The sequence below is a fragment of the Coregonus clupeaformis genome, chromosome 29, assembly GCF_020615455.1.
Source record: "Coregonus clupeaformis isolate EN_2021a chromosome 29, ASM2061545v1, whole genome shotgun sequence".
Classification (NCBI taxonomy): domain Eukaryota; kingdom Metazoa; phylum Chordata; class Actinopteri; order Salmoniformes; family Salmonidae; genus Coregonus; species Coregonus clupeaformis.
In genome coordinates this window covers 31,804,074-31,822,425 of record NC_059220.1, presented here as the reverse complement: position 1 = coordinate 31,822,425, position 18,352 = coordinate 31,804,074, and the positions used below count along the sequence as shown (strand labels likewise).

General features: G+C 44.2%; 1 protein-coding gene across 3 annotated transcripts in view; it reads left to right on the top strand.

Moving 5' to 3' along the window:
* The window catches only part of LOC121545037 (collagen alpha-1(XII) chain-like), an 85,509-nt gene that overhangs the window by 51,601 nt on the left and 15,556 nt on the right, over window positions 1-18,352 (top strand). For all 3 annotated transcript variants that reach the window (XM_041855386.2, XM_045209160.1, XM_045209159.1), the window contains 23 exons: window positions 20-152; window positions 273-296; window positions 487-626; window positions 2,130-2,259; window positions 2,511-2,650; window positions 2,891-3,020; window positions 4,726-4,868; window positions 6,586-6,715; window positions 6,822-6,964; window positions 7,131-7,260; window positions 7,720-7,839; window positions 8,023-8,169; window positions 8,261-8,377; window positions 9,048-9,200; window positions 9,382-9,456; window positions 9,561-9,700; window positions 10,245-10,368; window positions 10,576-10,719; window positions 11,018-11,182; window positions 11,305-11,343; window positions 11,476-11,614; window positions 12,667-12,809; window positions 13,327-13,436. In XM_041855386.2, coding sequence (XP_041711320.2) covers window positions 20-152; window positions 273-296; window positions 487-626; window positions 2,130-2,259; window positions 2,511-2,650; window positions 2,891-3,020; window positions 4,726-4,868; window positions 6,586-6,715; window positions 6,822-6,964; window positions 7,131-7,260; window positions 7,720-7,839; window positions 8,023-8,169; window positions 8,261-8,377; window positions 9,048-9,200; window positions 9,382-9,456; window positions 9,561-9,700; window positions 10,245-10,368; window positions 10,576-10,719; window positions 11,018-11,182; window positions 11,305-11,343; window positions 11,476-11,614; window positions 12,667-12,809; window positions 13,327-13,436 — 2,859 coding nt within the window. The remainder of the gene's footprint in view (window positions 1-19; window positions 153-272; window positions 297-486; window positions 627-2,129; window positions 2,260-2,510; window positions 2,651-2,890; window positions 3,021-4,725; window positions 4,869-6,585; window positions 6,716-6,821; window positions 6,965-7,130; window positions 7,261-7,719; window positions 7,840-8,022; window positions 8,170-8,260; window positions 8,378-9,047; window positions 9,201-9,381; window positions 9,457-9,560; window positions 9,701-10,244; window positions 10,369-10,575; window positions 10,720-11,017; window positions 11,183-11,304; window positions 11,344-11,475; window positions 11,615-12,666; window positions 12,810-13,326; window positions 13,437-18,352) is intronic.

Below are 18,352 nucleotides of genomic sequence, written 5' to 3'. Positions count from 1 at the left end.
ATTGTGTTGTGTCTCCCAGGCCATCCTGAACAGTGATGAGACCAGTAATGTGTTGGAGAACCTAGAGCCAGACACTCTGTACGACGTGTCCGTCACCGCCATCTACTCCGACGAGTCTGAGAGTGAAGACCTGCTGGGCAGCCAGAGAACATGTAAGACAAGTCCATCATCTAATCTAATGATATCAATCAAGATACATAGTTGTAGATGCCCATCAATGCCTGATCAGATTTACTAATAAGAGCTCATTATATTTCTGTTTCTCTCGCCAGTGTCCAAGGTCATCATCACCCCTGGTAAGTTTGTTTGTTATAATCAAGCAAAATCCATACAGCACTCAGAGAGAGCATGCATTTGAATCAAATACATTCCATTTTGTTCAGCAAATTTTACACGGGTGATCACAATCCAGAAGTTAAAATGTAAAGATGATCTGTGTTGGTTGGATGTGTGTTTATGTGGTTATGTTCTTCTGTTTGTGCCCAGCCCCCACAGGCCCTCCCCAGAACCTGCAGGTGTTCAACGCCACCACCACCACTTTGACTGTGAAGTGGGACCACGCCCCTGGTCGCGTCCAGACCTACAAGATCACATACGTCCCCACCGCCGGAGGCAAGACCCAGTCGGTAAGAACCAGCCTGTAGCCACATAGCTCAGCCTAAGCCTTAGGGCATCACAGTCCCAAGCCTTTCATAGTGCTAACGCCATTGTTAAATCCTAACCATCCTCTGGATGATGAAAGGAAAAGGAACACTTTGAGGAATGATGTCCAGGGAGGCATTTTAGAATTATAATATAAACCCATGGGAGTCTCCCACCGAAATCTCCCAAGTAAAGATGACAGTGTACATTTTAGGAGCATGTGGGGGTCAGGGACATTGACCAGAGCCTCAGGGGAGAGTGTTATCAGTGAGGAAAGAGGGAGAGATGGAGGAGGGGGGAGAGATGGAATACCTGGGCTCAGCCGGGTTGTGTGTGTGTGGGTGGATGTGTGTGTCTGAGTGTGTGTGTGTGTTTATGTAACAGGACGGGAGTGTGGTACCAGTGGGGTCGTTGACCTCAGACAGTGTTTACACAATGCTGTCTGGCCTTGCTGCTGCTCCACTCTAGAGCTGGATAGTAGTTTAGTCAGACAGGCTTTTTTCATCAGGCCAGATGTTTAGGCGCTTAGAGTTTGCGTGATGTAGAGGCACACAGAGAGAGAGAGAGAGATATAGTAAATGGATAGAGGCAGTTTGAGACGTTTTCCCTCTCTTATCTTATCAGACTTGTTTGTAATGTATGATAGGCCAGCCATTTTGATATCGCACGCTAAACGTTGAGGCATTGTTGAAAAGCTGGAAGCTAATGAGCAAAGCTCAGCCAAGTGTTTTTGGTTCACTGACAGCTTTTCAACAAGTATGGAGAGCTCAGGAGGCCGCGCTTTGTTTCATTTGTGACAACAAGTCTGTGTAGGAAATGGGAGACACGCTCCATTCTTGTGTACACAGAACATTTTCTTGGTGCCGAATAACATGACTTCCATCATACAGTTTCCCATTGCCTGCTGATAAGCGTTTTCCCCAGGCACTACAAAGCATAACTTCAAAAAGAACTAGAAAACCCACACTCACACACACAGGGTTTACTGAGTCAGCCGTCTCTGTGAGGCGATGCAACCCAGCAGTGTTCCTTTTAATACAGTGTCTCCCTGGCCAAAAACAATGCACTAAATTCACCACTCATACCTCTAAGACAACAAATCCCACTGGAGGATAGATTTACCTTGGCTCTTACAATAAGAAAGACCAAAAATGCTCGCTGCATCCTCTGACAAAAATTTTGACAGTCTGCTATTGCTCAACTTGAATTATTTCCATCAAGTTGCTGACACTGACAGAAACTGTCAAGGGAGAGAAGCTGGAATCAGAGGCATCCACATCCAATAAGAAAATACATCTATTTTTTCCTGTATCGTCTCTTCTGAGGCCACACTGAAGAAATGATTTGATGCATTTGTAATCTGAAGGGAATATAAGAACCATTTATGGTTGATCCAAAAATTGCAAAATTAGTCAGCCCTTAGGTCCCGAGTGTGATTATTGACCAGGTGAGAACAGTCATTTTAACCTGTCTTCATCCCCCAACAGACGCAGATCGGAGGGAAGAAGAACACGGTGCTGCTTCCCAAGCTGACCCCTGACACTCCCTACTCCATCACAGTGGCAGCCATCTACGGCAGCGGGGAGAGCAAGGACATCTCTGGCAACGGAAAGACAAGTGAGTGACCTTACTGTGGCCTGTCAAAGGCCTTCATGATTACATCATGTTCCCTTTCGGCCTCTCAGCTGCCCTTCCCTCCCTCAGGGAACCGGGGTTACATTTATTACCTAGATGATCATGTTAAAGATTCCCTACATTCTGTCTTTGTAAAACATAGATTCACACCTCCACATGCATTTTAACATCAGAACCTCAGGGTTCTTTTTCAACATAGTATGAATCCTATGGCCTCTCTTCTCTCTCTCCAGAGCCTCTAGGTGGAGTGAGAAACCTCCAGGTCACTGACCCCACCACCAGCACCCTGAACATCCAATGGGAGGCTGCCGAGGGCAACGTCCGCCAGTACAAGATCTACTATGTACCAGCTGCTGGAGGAGCTGAGGATGTGGTAGGCTGGGCCACCTCTAACCAATCACTACTGAATCTCACTATGGAATGCACACACATCCGTTATCAAATCCATTATCTACTGCTGAAAGAATACTCACACACTGATACACGGATACTTGGCATATTCACTCAGACAGTCAAACACACGTGTACAAATACTGTTCCTTTACCAGAAGTTTTATATCAGATCAGCTCTGTGTAGCTAGCATGACTGTTGTGTGGGTATGTGTATTTACAGTCCCAGGTCTCTGGTAGCACCACCAGCACTGTGCTGAGGAACCTGATGTCTGACACCCTCTACACCGTCACTGTGGTCCCTGTCTACCCCCCTGGAGAGGGCAAACGCATGTCTGAGAACGGCAAGACACGTGAGTCCACGTACAGGTTTACTGTTAGGATGGTTAATGTTATGTAGTACAGCTTCAACAACCATTTTCTCATTGTAGTTGTCATGATATACCCTGGCCACTCTGGAATGTAATGAAGAACCTGTGTTCAATACAACATGGTTATATTTCTACCATTATTGGTTCAGAATTTCCTGAGGAGAAGATTGTACAGTATGCTAAAGGCTACAATATCAGATTACGAATTGGGTTTTTGTTTCGTCATTCTTTTAGAGCTGGTATATCTGTAGAGCATCCACTCTCTGGAATAGTATTGGCTTGCTTACTCCTTATACCAGTAAGCTCTTGTAATGCGCCCAAAATATGTCCCAGTCTTATTGTACATGAATTTTCCTCATAAAATAAGCCAACCCCTTTTATATCTGGAGGCAATGCCAAAAAGATCTAACATGGTTTGCTTCTCATCTGTTTACTGCTGAAATATCCACTTCAATGCTTGATAGTGTGATTCACTGTAGACACTATATTTAGTTTATTATTTCAGTTTTGAACAGAACATCTCTCCCCCAGTTTCTCCCCCAGTTATAAGGCTGGGCCTCCCCTCAGTGTGACTTAGTCTTTAGTGGGCTGATTGCACAGCAAGGAATTCCTCTGCGTTGGCAACACTAGTGGTGTCTCCAGCCTTACGGTAATGGGGTCCGTTTATGGGGTGTAATGCCTGGTAGTGGTGGTGGTAGCACAGCGGGGGGAGGGCTAGCATGGCGTGAGTAATCTTCTCCCCGCATGGAAGAAAAAACTAGAGGAGTGAAGAGAATGAATAGAGAGTCTTTTTTGACATTCAACTCAGCAGTCTTCTCTAGACTGGCTATATTTATGTTGTTACTGTTACTGGACCCCCCCCCAAAGCCATAGCCTAATGGTTTCCTGTCTATCCTGTAAGAGACCTTAGTTCCTCTGTCCTGTATTGAGTCCATCAGAACGTACCCCAGGGGACACCGAGCAATGATAGCTTTGAAGCTTTTGATCTCAATCAGAATTATAGGACTCTACATCTGCATTCTTCATTCTCAGTGGAATCTATGTCTCTTCAGGCAGTCCGACAAATGTTATTAATCAAACTAAACAGATACATTTTATCGTGGCCTTGGGTCATCTCATTCAATTTATGGATTGATGTATTGCTCTGACAGAGGCTATGGACATGGACTATCCATTGATGAAGTCCTTTCATTCTTTGTCTCTGGCCAATACTGTCTGGTCTCTAAGTAAAGAAGCTCACCATGTACTTCCCACTCTGTCTTTATGAGGGTACATTGCTGAGTGGTACAAAGACTGGAAACATCTGCTTTAGTTTTAAAGGACATTTTCAGAGGGCTACAGACCTTCTCTCCTCTTCTTCTGAGCAACCGTTAGCTAGGTACTATAGTGTTGTTCACTAAAGGTGTACAGTGTAAAGCTGATGTCTGTTTAGAGCAGAGTCTGTGTGGTATTGAAGACTGGCCAACTATGTCGTGTTTTTCTGCAGTTTTGTATTGTACACAGGCCCAGTGATGGCTTCATTGCGAACGTTCCCTAGTGTCTCATTCAGGCACCAATAAATCTTTAGTCAGACTCTCTAATTAATGTTTTCAGCTGCTGTTCTCTCCCCACTCAACCCCACTCTCTTATTTCCCCCCTCTCCCCTCTCCCTCTCGCCATCCCTCCATCTCTCTGTCTCTCGCTATAGTGGAGCGTACTCCTGTGAGGAACATCCAGGTCTTCGGCCCCACCACCAACACCCTGAACGTACGCTGGGAGCCCGCCTCTGGCGAGGTCGTGCAGTACAGGGTTGTCTACGCCCCCATGAGCGGCACCAAGCCCTCCGAGTCGGTGAGTCACCACCAAGGAGACCCACAGGGCCTCTGATTGACCCTGCCCCAGGTCAGAGGTCAAATGTTAGAGTCCAGGGACTTTGGGTGTGTGCAAGGGTGGCCGAGTCCAACGCTTCAGTTCATTTACAGCACTACAGCTCTTTGTGAAGGAACAGAACGGAACAACATCAACCTCAACCATGCCCCTGACTTAATGTTATTTAAAGAAAGCTCTCTCTGTCTGTGCTCCATATGGACTGTCTCTCTGGTGGCGGTTTTATTTAACAGTCTAGTACTGGTTTAAGGCAAGATGTTCATGTTTATTAATTAAAACAGGAAACCCCGTCTGGGCTTTTTCCCTCCTTTTCTGGCATAGCTGTGCCCACATCTCTGGAGTTATAAAGGATGTATGGTGAAGCTAAATGCCCCACAAACAACTAATAGAGTGCTACTTGACACTGCGCAAACAGCCACATCTGTGAGAAGCATTGAGACACTGATACCCAGTTTTCTATTTAAAGTCAAAGAACATTAGTTATTTGAAGAGTGATGCTGTTCCATTTTATTTATAGCTAAAGGTACTCTTGTTTTTTTTATAAAGTCATCACATTTTGTTTCTTGGGGAATATTATGATGGAGTCAGGGCTGGGTTTTTCCAGTGGCAGAGCCAGCTTTCCACGTCAGCATTCATGTGGCCAGTGTCATGACCTACAATCAAATGTAACCCTGGGAGATTTGGTGTATGCTTTACCAAATTAGGAAAGCAGCCTTGTAATATTAGGTTTACCTCTTGAGAGGAACATGTTGCTATTAAACCCAGAGCAGTGACCGGAGTAAGGGTTTGATGACGCTCATCAAAAACAGTCATGTGAAGCAGAGAGATAGAAAAAACACACATTGAGCATGACGCAATGCTGCTTTGGGTCAGAAGTGAGAGGGAAACCAGATGGGTGTGGACAGGACTCCTGTATATTTTGTATAGTATGTGACTCTAGGTGACTAGGACATGGCAGGTAGATGAGAAGATCAGAGAAGAGACTAGCTTACCTTTGAGATCATGTTGGCAAGACACAGACAAGTGGGGTCTGGTATCCAGTATGGGTGAACTCAGGGCTAACACAGACACACACAGACGACTGCTTGCCAGACAGATAGGTCAGAAGAGCCAGGCGGCTGTAAGCAACTGTCAACACATTACGTTAGTTACTCAGTATATTATTGCCCTGACTGTCTGGATGGGTCCTACATCATTGACATCAAAAGCATACTTTTGTTCCCCCTTTCAGTGAGCACTGAGCAGTGACAACACAAGTGGTCGTTGAGTGAGGTGAGGACAAGCTGTCCGAGGTGTCACACTGAAACAGCTGTCAGGCTGGGGGGTCATAGCTGCCAGGACCATGCGGGTCACAACAGCATTACGGCATGGTTGTTGTTTTCCCCATACAGCTGACACACTTTTCAAACAGGAAGTACTCCTCCCCCATCTGGATGTGTCAGTGTAGGCTAGCTTAACTGATGTAGAAGATTACTGTTCTTCCACAGATCTCCTTGCTATTACTGTTAATTATATTATTGATCAGTGTTTTTCTAGTTTTCAGAATCAAACATGTGGGTATGAGGGTAGTAGTTTGATTGAATCCAATCCCCTGTAATGCCTGCTGTTTGCTTCATCCTCCCATTGGGCCCGGTCCTTCAGCACTGAAACCTGTGTCTCTGTCCTCTCTGTTCCTGTTCAGATTCTGGTTTCTGGGACATCAACCACCACCCTGCTGGAGCAGCTGGTCCCAGACACGCCCTACAATGTGGGAGTGGTCGCCATCTACACAGACGGAGAAGGACCGCCGGCCGAAGACGAGGGCAAAACACGTAAGATCCACTAAATCATACATAAGATCATGTGGCCTTTATAGGTTTATCTACATCCACGTTTGTGCTTGATATCGTGCTAACTTCTTTATTATCCCGGGCCCAGTTCCCCGCAGTGGCCCAAGGAACATTCGTGTGTATGATGCCACCACCAGCTCTCTGACCGTGGCATGGGAACATGCTGAAGGTCCAGTGCAGCAGTACAAGATCACCTACGCCCCCACCACTGGAGACCCCATTGAGGAGCACGTAAGCACACATATTGCTGATTTCTCTGATGATATACTCATCAAACACCACCAAAATTGTATATGGCCCAAGGCGCAATGTGTAGCCCAAAGTCCTTATTTCTCCGCCGTTTGAAGTACCTGTAGCTTCAAATATTCATGCAGTGTCCTGCCTGTGTGTCCTGTAGACTATGGTTCCTGGGAACAGAAATACTGTCATCCTGCCCAACCTGGATCCAGACACTCCCTATAAGATCAACGTGCAGGCCATCTACCTCGACGGACCAGGGGGAGATCTGGATGGAGACGGACACACAGGTATGCTAGCACATTATATGCTTGGTCCTCAATGCAACATGATAGAATAACAGACCCACACAGCGCTCCACAAACGCACAGTTATTTGCAGACACATACTGTAAGTCATAGTCACTCACACACACACACACACACACACTTAATGGAGAGAAATAATTCCCAGTAGAGGGGTTTTATAAACTCAGCCACTGATTATTATCCTGGATCTGAGAAACAATAGAAACTCCATGACTTGGCTTCAGCTCAGTCTGCCTGTGTGTGCCAGAGATGTGAACTGGCTGTCCTCCAATGGGAGATCTCATACGGGAGCTGCCCAATACCCAGTCTCATTTCCACTAACAAATTACACCACATCAAAGCAAAGACTTAGCTTAGGATCACATGGCTATGATATCCATGTTAAGAGCGTTGTAATATGTTTTTAATATGTTTTGACTGTCTGTGTTTCCTTCCCCACAGTTGGCATGCTGGGGCCTCAGAACCTGAGAGTGTCAGATGAGTGGTACACTCGCTTCAGAGTGTCCTGGGACCCCGCCCCCTCCAGAGTGGTGGGCTACAAACTGGTCTACTCACCTGAAGGTCAGATAGTTACTGTTCTATTCTACTATTCTATTCTGCCGTGAAAGAACATTGTCTGATGACAAATCACTTTACTTGCTTAAAATACCTATCCTGCAATAGAAGAAAGTCACAGATATCTTTTGAAGATGTGATCGCTTGCCTGCTGTTATTGACCTGGAGTGTCCCTGTCTGTGCTTGCAGGTACTGATCAGACCATGGAGACGTTTGTTGGAGATGTGACCACCTACCAGCTGCCCAACCTGCAGCCAGGAACCACCTATGACCTCAAGGTGTTGGCCCAGTATGACACTGGCCTTAGCGGACCTCTCATTGGACAAGGAACCACACGTAAGTGATTGATTGGTTGTTTGATTGTTTGGTTGATCAAATGGTTGATTGATTGATTGGTTAGTTGATTGACTGTTCCTGTCTTTCACAGTGTACCTGAACATCACTGACCTGACCACCTACAATGTTGGTTATGACACCTTCTGCATGAGATGGACCCCACATAGGGCTGCCACATCCTACAGACTCAAACTGAATCCCTTCAACTGTAAGTACTGTACCTGGCTGGGAGCCAGAGGAGGCTGGTGGGAGGAGCTATAGGAGGACGGGCTTATTGTAATGGCTGGTATGGATATAAATGAAATGGAGTCATATGGTTTCCATATGTTTGTGTTTGATACCGTTCCATTTATTCCATTTTAGCCATTACAATAAGCCCGTCCTTCTATAGCTCCTCCCACCAGCCTCCTCTGCTGGGAGCCCATTCAGTCCATATTACATTGATCCCAATGGGGGAGGACTGTTTCTATACAGTAGCTCTTGTTTTATATTTATTTCAGAATGTCTACTGTCGATCAGATATGTAGCCAAAGTTACCACCCTATCACAAAGGTGTAGTTGATAAAATGTCTTAATGATCCATTTGTTTCGTATTAACTCTCCGATGCTAGAGTACTGTAAAATAAAACATATTTAAGTCTGTTTACAGTATGGTAGCCATTATAGATGGAAGCAGTGCACTTTGCAACCTTAAGTGAATTCTTGTTTGTTTGAAAGGGTATCTGTTGAATAACACAAAACACTGTATAAGCCCGCTGCTGCCTCAGTCCAAGCGCTACTATTGGCTGTAACCCCTCTGAGGGAATACGTTTAGAGTGTATGGGGATAAATCACCTGATCCACTACCAATGTGGGTAACTCTTTCCTCTTCCCTGCAGCCTCTAACAAGGGAGCTCAGGAGACCACCATTACTGGGTCTGAGAGCCACTACTGCTGGGACGGCCTGACCCCTGACGCCCTCTACAATGCCACTGTGTACACACAGACCCCCAACCTGGAGGGGCCCGGAGTCAGCGTCAAGGAGAGGACGCGTAAGAAACCCCACTAACCATCAGACCTGTCACATGTCACTTCCATTGTATTCATACGTATGTATACCCCCCACCCCACTCAGGGTGTAAGAAAACACCTCAGTGTCTTTGCAGGGGGCTAACATGGCATTCTAGTAAAGTCCAAATGGTCTGACTGTTTATGTTTTGGTCTTTGTTATAGTGATCAAGCCCACAGAGGCCCCAACTGAGCCCCCCACCCCACCTCCGCCCGCCACCATCCCCCCTGCTTTGGACGGTAAGGAGAGGCTTCAAGTCAGCATGCTGTGGAGCGACGTGAAGAAACTCTTTATACGTCTCCTACCTGACATGTCCATTAACTTTGCTCTATGTGTTCCACAGTGTGCAGAGGAGCCAAGGCTGACCTGGTTTTCCTGATTGACGGCTCCTGGAGTATCGGAGACGAGAGCTTCAGTAAAGTGATCCAGTTTGTCTTCAGCATGATCGGCGCCTTCGACGTCATCCACCCTGGCGGCATGCAGGTACATAGCCATGAAGACTATCCTCTGAGATTTAATGCTTCAAAACGAAAGTGATGAGTCTCTGGCTGTTTACAGCATATTCCCTTCTCTTTTCCTTTTTAAGAGTATATTCACATCAATGCTCTATCATGTTCTCTCTCTCTCTCTCTCTCTCTCTCTCTCTCTCTCTCTCTCTCTCTCTCTCTCTCTCTCTCTCTCTGTCTCTCTCTCTCACTGTCTCTCTCTCTCTCTCTCACTGTCTCTCTCTCTCTCTCACTGTCTCTCTCTCTCTCTCTCTCTCTCTCTCTCTCTCTCTCTCTCTCTCTCTCTCTCTCTCTCTCTCTCTCTCTCACTGTCTCTCTGTCTCTCTCTCTCTGTCTCTCTCTCTCTCTCTCTCTCTCTCTCTCTCTCTATCTGTCTCTCTCTCTGTCTCTCTGTCTCTCTCTCTCTCTCTGTCTCTCTCTCTCTCTCTCTCTCTCTCTCTCTCTCTCTCTCTCTCTCTCTCTCTCTCTCTCTCTCTCTCTCTCTCTCTCTCTCTCTCTTTTTCTTCTTCTTCTGGAAACAGGTGTCTTTTGTGCAATACAGTGACAGTGCCAAGACAGAGTTCAAACTGAACACTTACCAAGACAAGGGAAGGACCTTGGCTGCGCTGCAGCTCGTCCGCTACATGGGAGGAAACACCAAAACAGGTACACCCACAGACCACTCTGACTGACTTCTACTCTCAATGTTACTGACTGACATCCTTAACACTCAATGCATAATGTTGAGTTAATCAAAAAGTCTAGATACATTCACTCAGCGTCAATGTCATCACAGTGTCTTCATCATGCTGGTGGAGTTGAATGAGTCCATAGTTAAAGGTTGAGACTGATGTCCTACCCCTCTGTGTACAGGTGCTGCTCTGAAGCACGTTGGTGAGAAGGTGTTCACCTCAGACAATGGCATGAGGAAGCATGTGCCTAAGGTTCTGGTGGTCGTCACCGATGGTCGCTCCCAAGACGAGGTCCAGAAGAGTGCATCCAACCTGATACACTCTAGTAAGTGTTCAACGTTGGGATTTGTCCTTATAGAAGTCAGAAACTGGATCTTTTCAGTCAAGGTTTAGTAAACCTTAGTTGACTTTAAACATGCTTTGTGTGTAGCTAGCTACATAACTTGTTTTGAGGTATAGCATTGTTTAGCTCTTTTGGGGGTTTTCGGTTTTTCAAATTGGAGTGTTTGAAGTACTGGCAGATCTAAACAACCGCTGTGAAATAGATCTGAACAGCCACTAAGGATTGATTAGGCCATGGTGTATGGATCATAATGGTTGTCTTTGTACTCACCTCACTCCAGGTTACAGTGTGTTTGTGGTTGGTGTGGCTGACGTGGACATGGCAGAGTTGAGGAACATTGGCAGCAAGCCAAGTGAAAGACACGTCTTTGTTGTGGATGACTTTGACGCATTCGCCAAGATCCAGGACAACCTCATCACATTCATCTGCGAAACGGCCACATCCAGTAAGATTGGCATTGACATTACACGATACCTTAAGACACAAGTGAAACCAGATTGACATTTGCTGTCTGTTGCCCTCCAGTCTTTTACAACTTATCATGTTGTTTCATTTCTCCCTCTTCAGCTTGTCCTTTGATCTACATCAACGGGTTTACTTCACCTGGTAAGTAAATATTCGGAATAAACTGACAGCTACTGATAACACCTACGGGCTAGTCAGTACTGTGCACTATCTTCCTATGTATTGACTTGTATTTTCTCATTATTGTGTATTGACCTGATGTGTATTCTCCAGGCTTCAGAATGCTTGAGGGCTTCAACATTACAGACAGGACCTTCGCTGCCATGAATGGCGTGTCCATGGAATCTGGCTCCTTCAACAGCTTTATAGCCTACAGGCTTCACAAGGACGCATTCCTCTCTGCGCCCACAAAGTAAGTGTGTGTGCGTGTTTGCAGCCTGTTTCCGTTGCGGGCTGCCTGCTCCTCTCCTGCGTACTATAATGTTGGCCTGTGTAATTATTTTTAATGACCTTCAAAGGCTCGGCAGCCTGCGTTCCCCCCAGCGCCCATCCAGCATCTACAGAGCCCCTTGCCAGTTCTGTTTGTTGTTGCAGCTTGTAGAATATGAGGTGTTAGTAAGAGAAAATAATTTGGGTCGGAGTGTAAAGCTCCCAGGGTAGGGCCCTCTCCCACATATGTCATAGAGGGAGCAGCCAAAGCAGCCAGAGGTCAAGAGCCCTGCTCTTTATTGAGCCCTGCTCTTTATTGAGCCCTGCTCTTTATTGAGCCCATTAAAATGTCTTCAGGCAATCGCTAAGCTGCTCAAGAATTCTGTTCTAACATCTAAGGCACGAGCATGCTTTGTTAATTTGTCCATAATGATTCGTATTTGTGCGTGGGTAAGCCATTGACTTAATGTGCACAAATGAAAACACTTCCAGCAGTTAGGTAGGGACTGAAAAATACTTTCAATATGTCAGTAATTTTTCGAGGTTGGGGTAGAACTGGCAACCATTTTCAGGTTGTGTGGCCAATGTGACAGGGTGGATATTGTGTGTCTTTTTGGTTTATGGTGTGGCTTTTAAGGTACCAACATTGTTGCTATGTATCTTTGGTCTTCCAGGAGTTACAAAGGATCTAGTATTTCATCCTGGCCAAAGGCTCTATAGATTACGATTAGCCATCTTAATCCAAACAGGTCTTAGTGGACTCTCTCATGTTGCTCAAAGATTTATGATTATCTGATGATCTATACCCACTGGGCACACACTGGTTGAATCAATGTTGTTTCCACGTCATTTCAATGAAATTACATTGAACCAACGTGGAATAGACTTTTGAATTGATGTCTGTGCCCAGTGGGTAAACTAGTGATCAGATATTCTCAGGGCTGGTGTCTATGAAGTTGACCATCTTACAAAAGTAAAATCCCTTAGCTCCATGAAAGAGCTCTGCCATGACACCTGTATTTTTGTTCCTGCCAGGGAGATCCACCCAGAGGGCCTTCCTCGATCCTACACCATAATCCTGCTCTTCCGTCTCCTCCCCGACACCCCCAACCAGGCATTTGATATCTGGCAGATTGCTGACGGCAACAACAACCCTGAGGTCGGGGTCACCGTCAACCGTAAGCCCCCATCATGCTTTGTTTCTCTTATGGGGTAAGCTGTGGCTGCCCAACAGCTGTGGTGTGATTCCCCTCCTTACTGCATCAGATAAGTGTTTAGAAACTTAGACCAGTGTAATGACCTGTAGGCCACTAAGGTCCACTGATCCCCTGTTGGTAAATTCAGGATAAAGGAGATTCAGACCTCTGAATGCAAAAGTATTAACCCCAGGACTTGGCTGTATCAAGCTGTCTCTCATAGAGTGTTTTGGTTTGACACTGACTTTTCACACTCTGTGTGTATTTCCAAGTCCGTACGTGTTCACTTGTGTGCCTAAGTTTGTGATCAAGTATTGTACCTAAGTAGTCACTTGTTACTTGTTAAGTATTCAAGTGTTTACTTGTTCGTAAGTGTTTAATTTTGAGGGCTATCTCCCCTGTAGCTCACTCTGTTTGTGTGTTTCCATGTGTGTTGCGTGACTTCTCCCTGTAATGTATGGTTAGGGGGCCATCTGAAACCATTGTTCCCTCTTTTCAGCTTCCAGCAAAACAATCACGTTCTACAACAAGGACACCAGAGGGGAGATCCAGAGAGCCACGTTTAATGAGGATCAAGTGAAGAGAGTTTTCCACGGAAGCTTCCACAAGGTAAACACCATTTCACTTGAATGAGAACGGTTTGTGGGCCATATGATGACATTAATGCTTGCCAAAGGAATCACATATCTTGGCTTATCTTTCTGGTTGGATTTCCTGAGGACATACAGATCAGCAATAATCTGCAATAAATTGTAATAATAACTTCCAAAACACCAGGTTCCAAAGATACATTTTCACATGAATAATGGATTTATGTGGTAAATTTTTTTGATACATTTTCAGGGGAGATTATCCCTGTCTGGGATGTGTAACCTTGATATGGTCACCACCTATGATAGATTAGGTGTTTCAAGAGTCTTTATGGGCGGTCATGTCTGTTCATAGTTGACGTTTCTGTGGATTAGTGTTATGCCTCATTGAGTTCACCTCCTGAGGTGATAATCAATGCAAAGTCTAAGGTCTAGCTAGGATCTGGTTACCTACCTCTCACGACATTGAATGTGATCCATCTTACAGTAGTGCCAAAGTGGCATATTCAGGCCTTTTTACAATCTGGCATTTAGCTTTGTTTTCTGAGACTTTAGGCAGTTATTTTGATGAATGGTTTGGAAGCACTATAAATATCTTTCCAAAGGTTGGAGGAGACTTTGGTGACCCATGGTCACCTTGCACAATGTGCAACCAGTTAGCCTAGCGATGGAGGCTTATAGTGTGCTGATTGGCCATTGTCCTGGCGGCAGTCAGGTGGGAATTCCTGAACATTCTGAGGAAGTGGGCTGTTATTGGATCAGTGTTTGTTTTGGTTTACCTCGTTTACAATAAATAAAACCTGATACATTGGGAAAAAGACCAGGTCGTACATTTTACACCGCAAAACAGAAAGCTAGCTGCGTATGCCCAATTAAGTATTTTCAAGAGAGTTTGCTGCTTGAATCGAATTATCTGTCAATAACAATAATTTCCTCCTTTAACAGATGGTTTCTAAAAGTCAGGGAAAATCCTCTCAAAGTATTATCACACGCCATGTTTGCAGCCGGGGGAATAAACTGATGAAATCGACCCAAAAATTCAACAAGCCCAAAGAGACTTACAAACATCTGTCAACATGAATGGAGATATTTTGAGATATATTGCATCTCCTATACTTTACATTTTCCTGCCTCTGAGTGTGGATTCCCATTGGCACCCTGTTACTTTTCTATGGTGGGATTACAATGTCAAGTCTGAGTGGGGGTGGGAGTACATACCTATAGTCATTAGTCACTGAAGGCTTTCAACCCTGTTGAAATAACACTGTAGATGATGCCATAATTGTTTTAAAAAGCCATTGTTTCTCTAGAATGATTTTGTAACATGCCAAGTTTTAAAACCATCATATACAGTGTTTTTGCCACATTCTGGGGACCTCAATGTCACAGCAGGAGTAGAGGAGCTCACATGGGACATCAAACGCTAGGCCCAACTCAAAGCAGAGCAAAATATAAAACATCCTCTGTTATGCTCAGCTATCATAAGATGAAAAGGAGTTAAACAATGAACGTCAGTATTTTTTCATATTATTTTATGAATGTTCCAAGATGTAAGATACATCTAAGATGAAGATATTACTGTTTCCAGTGGACTTGAATAATGTTTCAAGTGTATCCAATGTTTCTGAAGGGGAACAATATCCCTCCTATTATATAAAAACGTTAGTAATTTCTTTTTCTAAAATCATGAGGACCCTCCCTCTAGTGTAGTGCACATCAAATGTACTTCCTAAGGTCAATGAGTCCACTCTGAACACTTAGAAGTTATGAGGGAGAATGGTATGCCCACAGAACCTCAAGTTAATGTAGTTTCAGTCAGACCACTAAGCAGCAGTGCTAATTACAGGATAATGTTATGAATGGGACCCTGGAAAATGTTGGGTCAGGGCTATATCCGATGACATCAGTGACATCAGCACAATGACATAATCAGAGCTCCAGTTGGATACCTATGTGTCTGTGTTTCTTTTCTATTGCTGTGGTGGTGCCTGCAGTCTGAGCTAGTGTGTGGTGCTGTGGTTACTGCTCTGAGGCAAAAGGAATCTACAGCTGTCTACCTACCAGATTAATTCCTGGTCTGGTGCATGTGTGTACTGTAGTTATTGACTGGTGTGGTTGTCTGTTTGTGTATATTGTGGGTTCCCAATGGTTCATCCATGGGTGGTTTGGAGTGACCTCAGCGTGTAGCTAGTGACTAGTGACCAGCGAGGTCAGAAAAGACAGCTGATCTTAAATACAGGGAAAGTCCAGCTGTCACACAAATGCTCAAATGTAGCCCTTAACATGTATAGTGTGCTCTACCTCAGAGCAGTTCATATCTTTTATATGAACTCAGAATAGATTGTTATTAGACTCACAATACATTTGAGGTTTTCTCCTCCCCTCAACTATTTCACTCACCAAATGAATAGTTAATACTAAGATTAGACATGTCCATGGGAAAATATGAGACAACTAACCCAAAACAACCCTCATCTCTATTCCTAGTCTGACCCATGCTCTCATTTGAACTATAGTCCTGATGTTTGCCAAGTGTAGTAAAATGTGTAGGGTGTAGCTACTTCATATAGTTTAATTGCAGGGTGAACGTTTTTTCATCAACTCATATACTGTATGTATCATTGGTGCCATTGGGGGTTTTGCATTTTGTTTGCGATCAAGTGGAAATATGAACGTTTTTGGTGGTTTTCGTTATAGCTAGATGTATTCAGTCCACCCACTCTGCAGTTTCCCCATACTTAAAGCTTCACAAATGCAGCTATTATTCTCTGAGAGGACCCAAACTCTCTCAAACTTTCCATTCGGGGATTGGGTGGTTAGGTTTTGCCAGTATTTGCATGCACTAATTGTGGAAGAAGAAATGCTCCAAAGAACCCAAATTGTTTAAAACGTTGGTCTTTGGTCAATCTCTAACTGATACTTTGCCATAGCCCTGACTGCCCTCTTTGTACTCTCGGTATTACAGTGTTTCCTCTGATGCCTTCTTTAAAAGCCTTCCATTCCGTGAGGTAGCCAAGCAGATTTAATGACGCATACAACCATTCCAGCACCAGAGGAAGCCACTCAGAAATGAAATGGTGACTTTACAACCAAGGCTAAGCAAGCTCCTTTTCGGAAGCCTGGATGGGAATATTGCATCGTCCTCCAAGACTGGATATGGTGGCAGTAGTATACATAAACTAGGATTATGTCTCTTCCTGATAAAAGTTGTCGATCTGTGAATGCAATTTAGCAGTGCATCAAAAAATGTCAGATAAGTGAGAGAGAGATATGTCCACTTTTGCTTTTAATCAAACTAATTAAGGAATCCTATCTTAGGTAGCGAGGCTGCATGTGAATTGTGATTTCCCCAGCCATCAGGGCTCAGGAGTGAGAAACAGGAGGAGCCGTGAAGACATAGCCAATACCAATAAAATGGAGTCCGATAGAAATCATGAACGTATGTCAGGGGAACCAGGGGGAAAGAACGCAACAGAAGCCAAAATATGACTATATGCACTGTTACTGTGCTATGTCTGTGGACTGGACACCTAGCTCTGATATAGCCTTTATTATGGTGTCCACAGTATACCAATGGGATAATCCATTCTAGTGTGAATAGAGTGCTAAGAAAAAGATGTGTCCAAGATGTGCCAATGTTCAGAAGAGCTATGGGCAGAGGAAGTGAGGATTAATTGAGTGTAATTGTGACTTGGCCGGTCACGGTGGAAGTCAAGGTCTGGTCTGTCTTGACTCCTGTGGTTTTTGATCCATTCAGATGATTTTCATCATCTTTGTATAATATAATAATATAATATGCCATTTAGCAGACGCTTTTATCCAAAGCGACTTACAGTCATGCGTGCATAAATGTTTTGAGTATGGGTGGTCCCGGGGATCAAACCCACTACCTTGGCGTTACAAGCGCCGTGCTCTACCAGCTGAGCTACAGTGTGATAGTTTGCTCAGGCCTTTGTTAGAGAATCAGTCATTGTGCGATTCATTGATTGTGTTCCAATTGAATAAGCTTCCTGTTCACCAACATCAGCCTGTTTCAGTTGATGGGATTCCATGTTACTTTCAAATGATGAGACAAAATGAATGACACTGCCCGTGTTTTTGTGAATCCTAATTTTCCAGTAATATTTTCCAGTTATGTATACATTCGTATTATTTGCACTTGCAGTACATCATTGAGAATTATTTTGGTAAGCCCTCAAGTGAATCATAGTATATCTATGTCCATGCCAGCATCCTGAGGTATCAGACCCCTCTCCTGTGGTTGGCTAGATAGTCTGTTCTCTTGCCAAGAAAGTCCACTGTAATTTCGTAAGTGCTTGCCAAGTGCGGTTGTTATTGCTCTGTAGGACAGGAATGTTAGCCTGCTCTCTCTGTCAGGGTGAAAGCTTGTCAGACTGTTCGAAAAAATGCAACTGTGCAGGAAAGTATGTAAAGTGTGGCACTTTTGATGGTGTACCACAAATAACATAATTTCAAAGGCCCATATTCTGTGGGTTGTTTCATATATAGCTTATAGCTTGTTTTATTTTTTAGATTATTTAATGTTCCGTTGATCAGTGAAAGTGGCTGAAATGAACTTTCTTCCAAGGGACCTACAACCAGAATGTTCTTACATGATACTAAGCTATATAATAACTTAATTATGAGGAGGACTGAATAACAAATCATAGTGGTGATTTAGTGAAATACAGTATCAGCATCTTAATAAATATCAGTTAGACTATAGGTTTATGGTACGAGATAATGTTGCTTGTTATGTCTTTCCATTGTAGAGAGAGGTTCTCTTTTAATGCAGAAATGGCATGTCAAAAACACTGGACGCTCTCAGTCCTCTTTGGCAAGCCTGGATGTCCAAACATTGTAATAAAATAATAAAAACTTCTCTTTGGAAATGTGTTTTTTTGCATATCCCAACTCCACCTGAGACACCCTCTG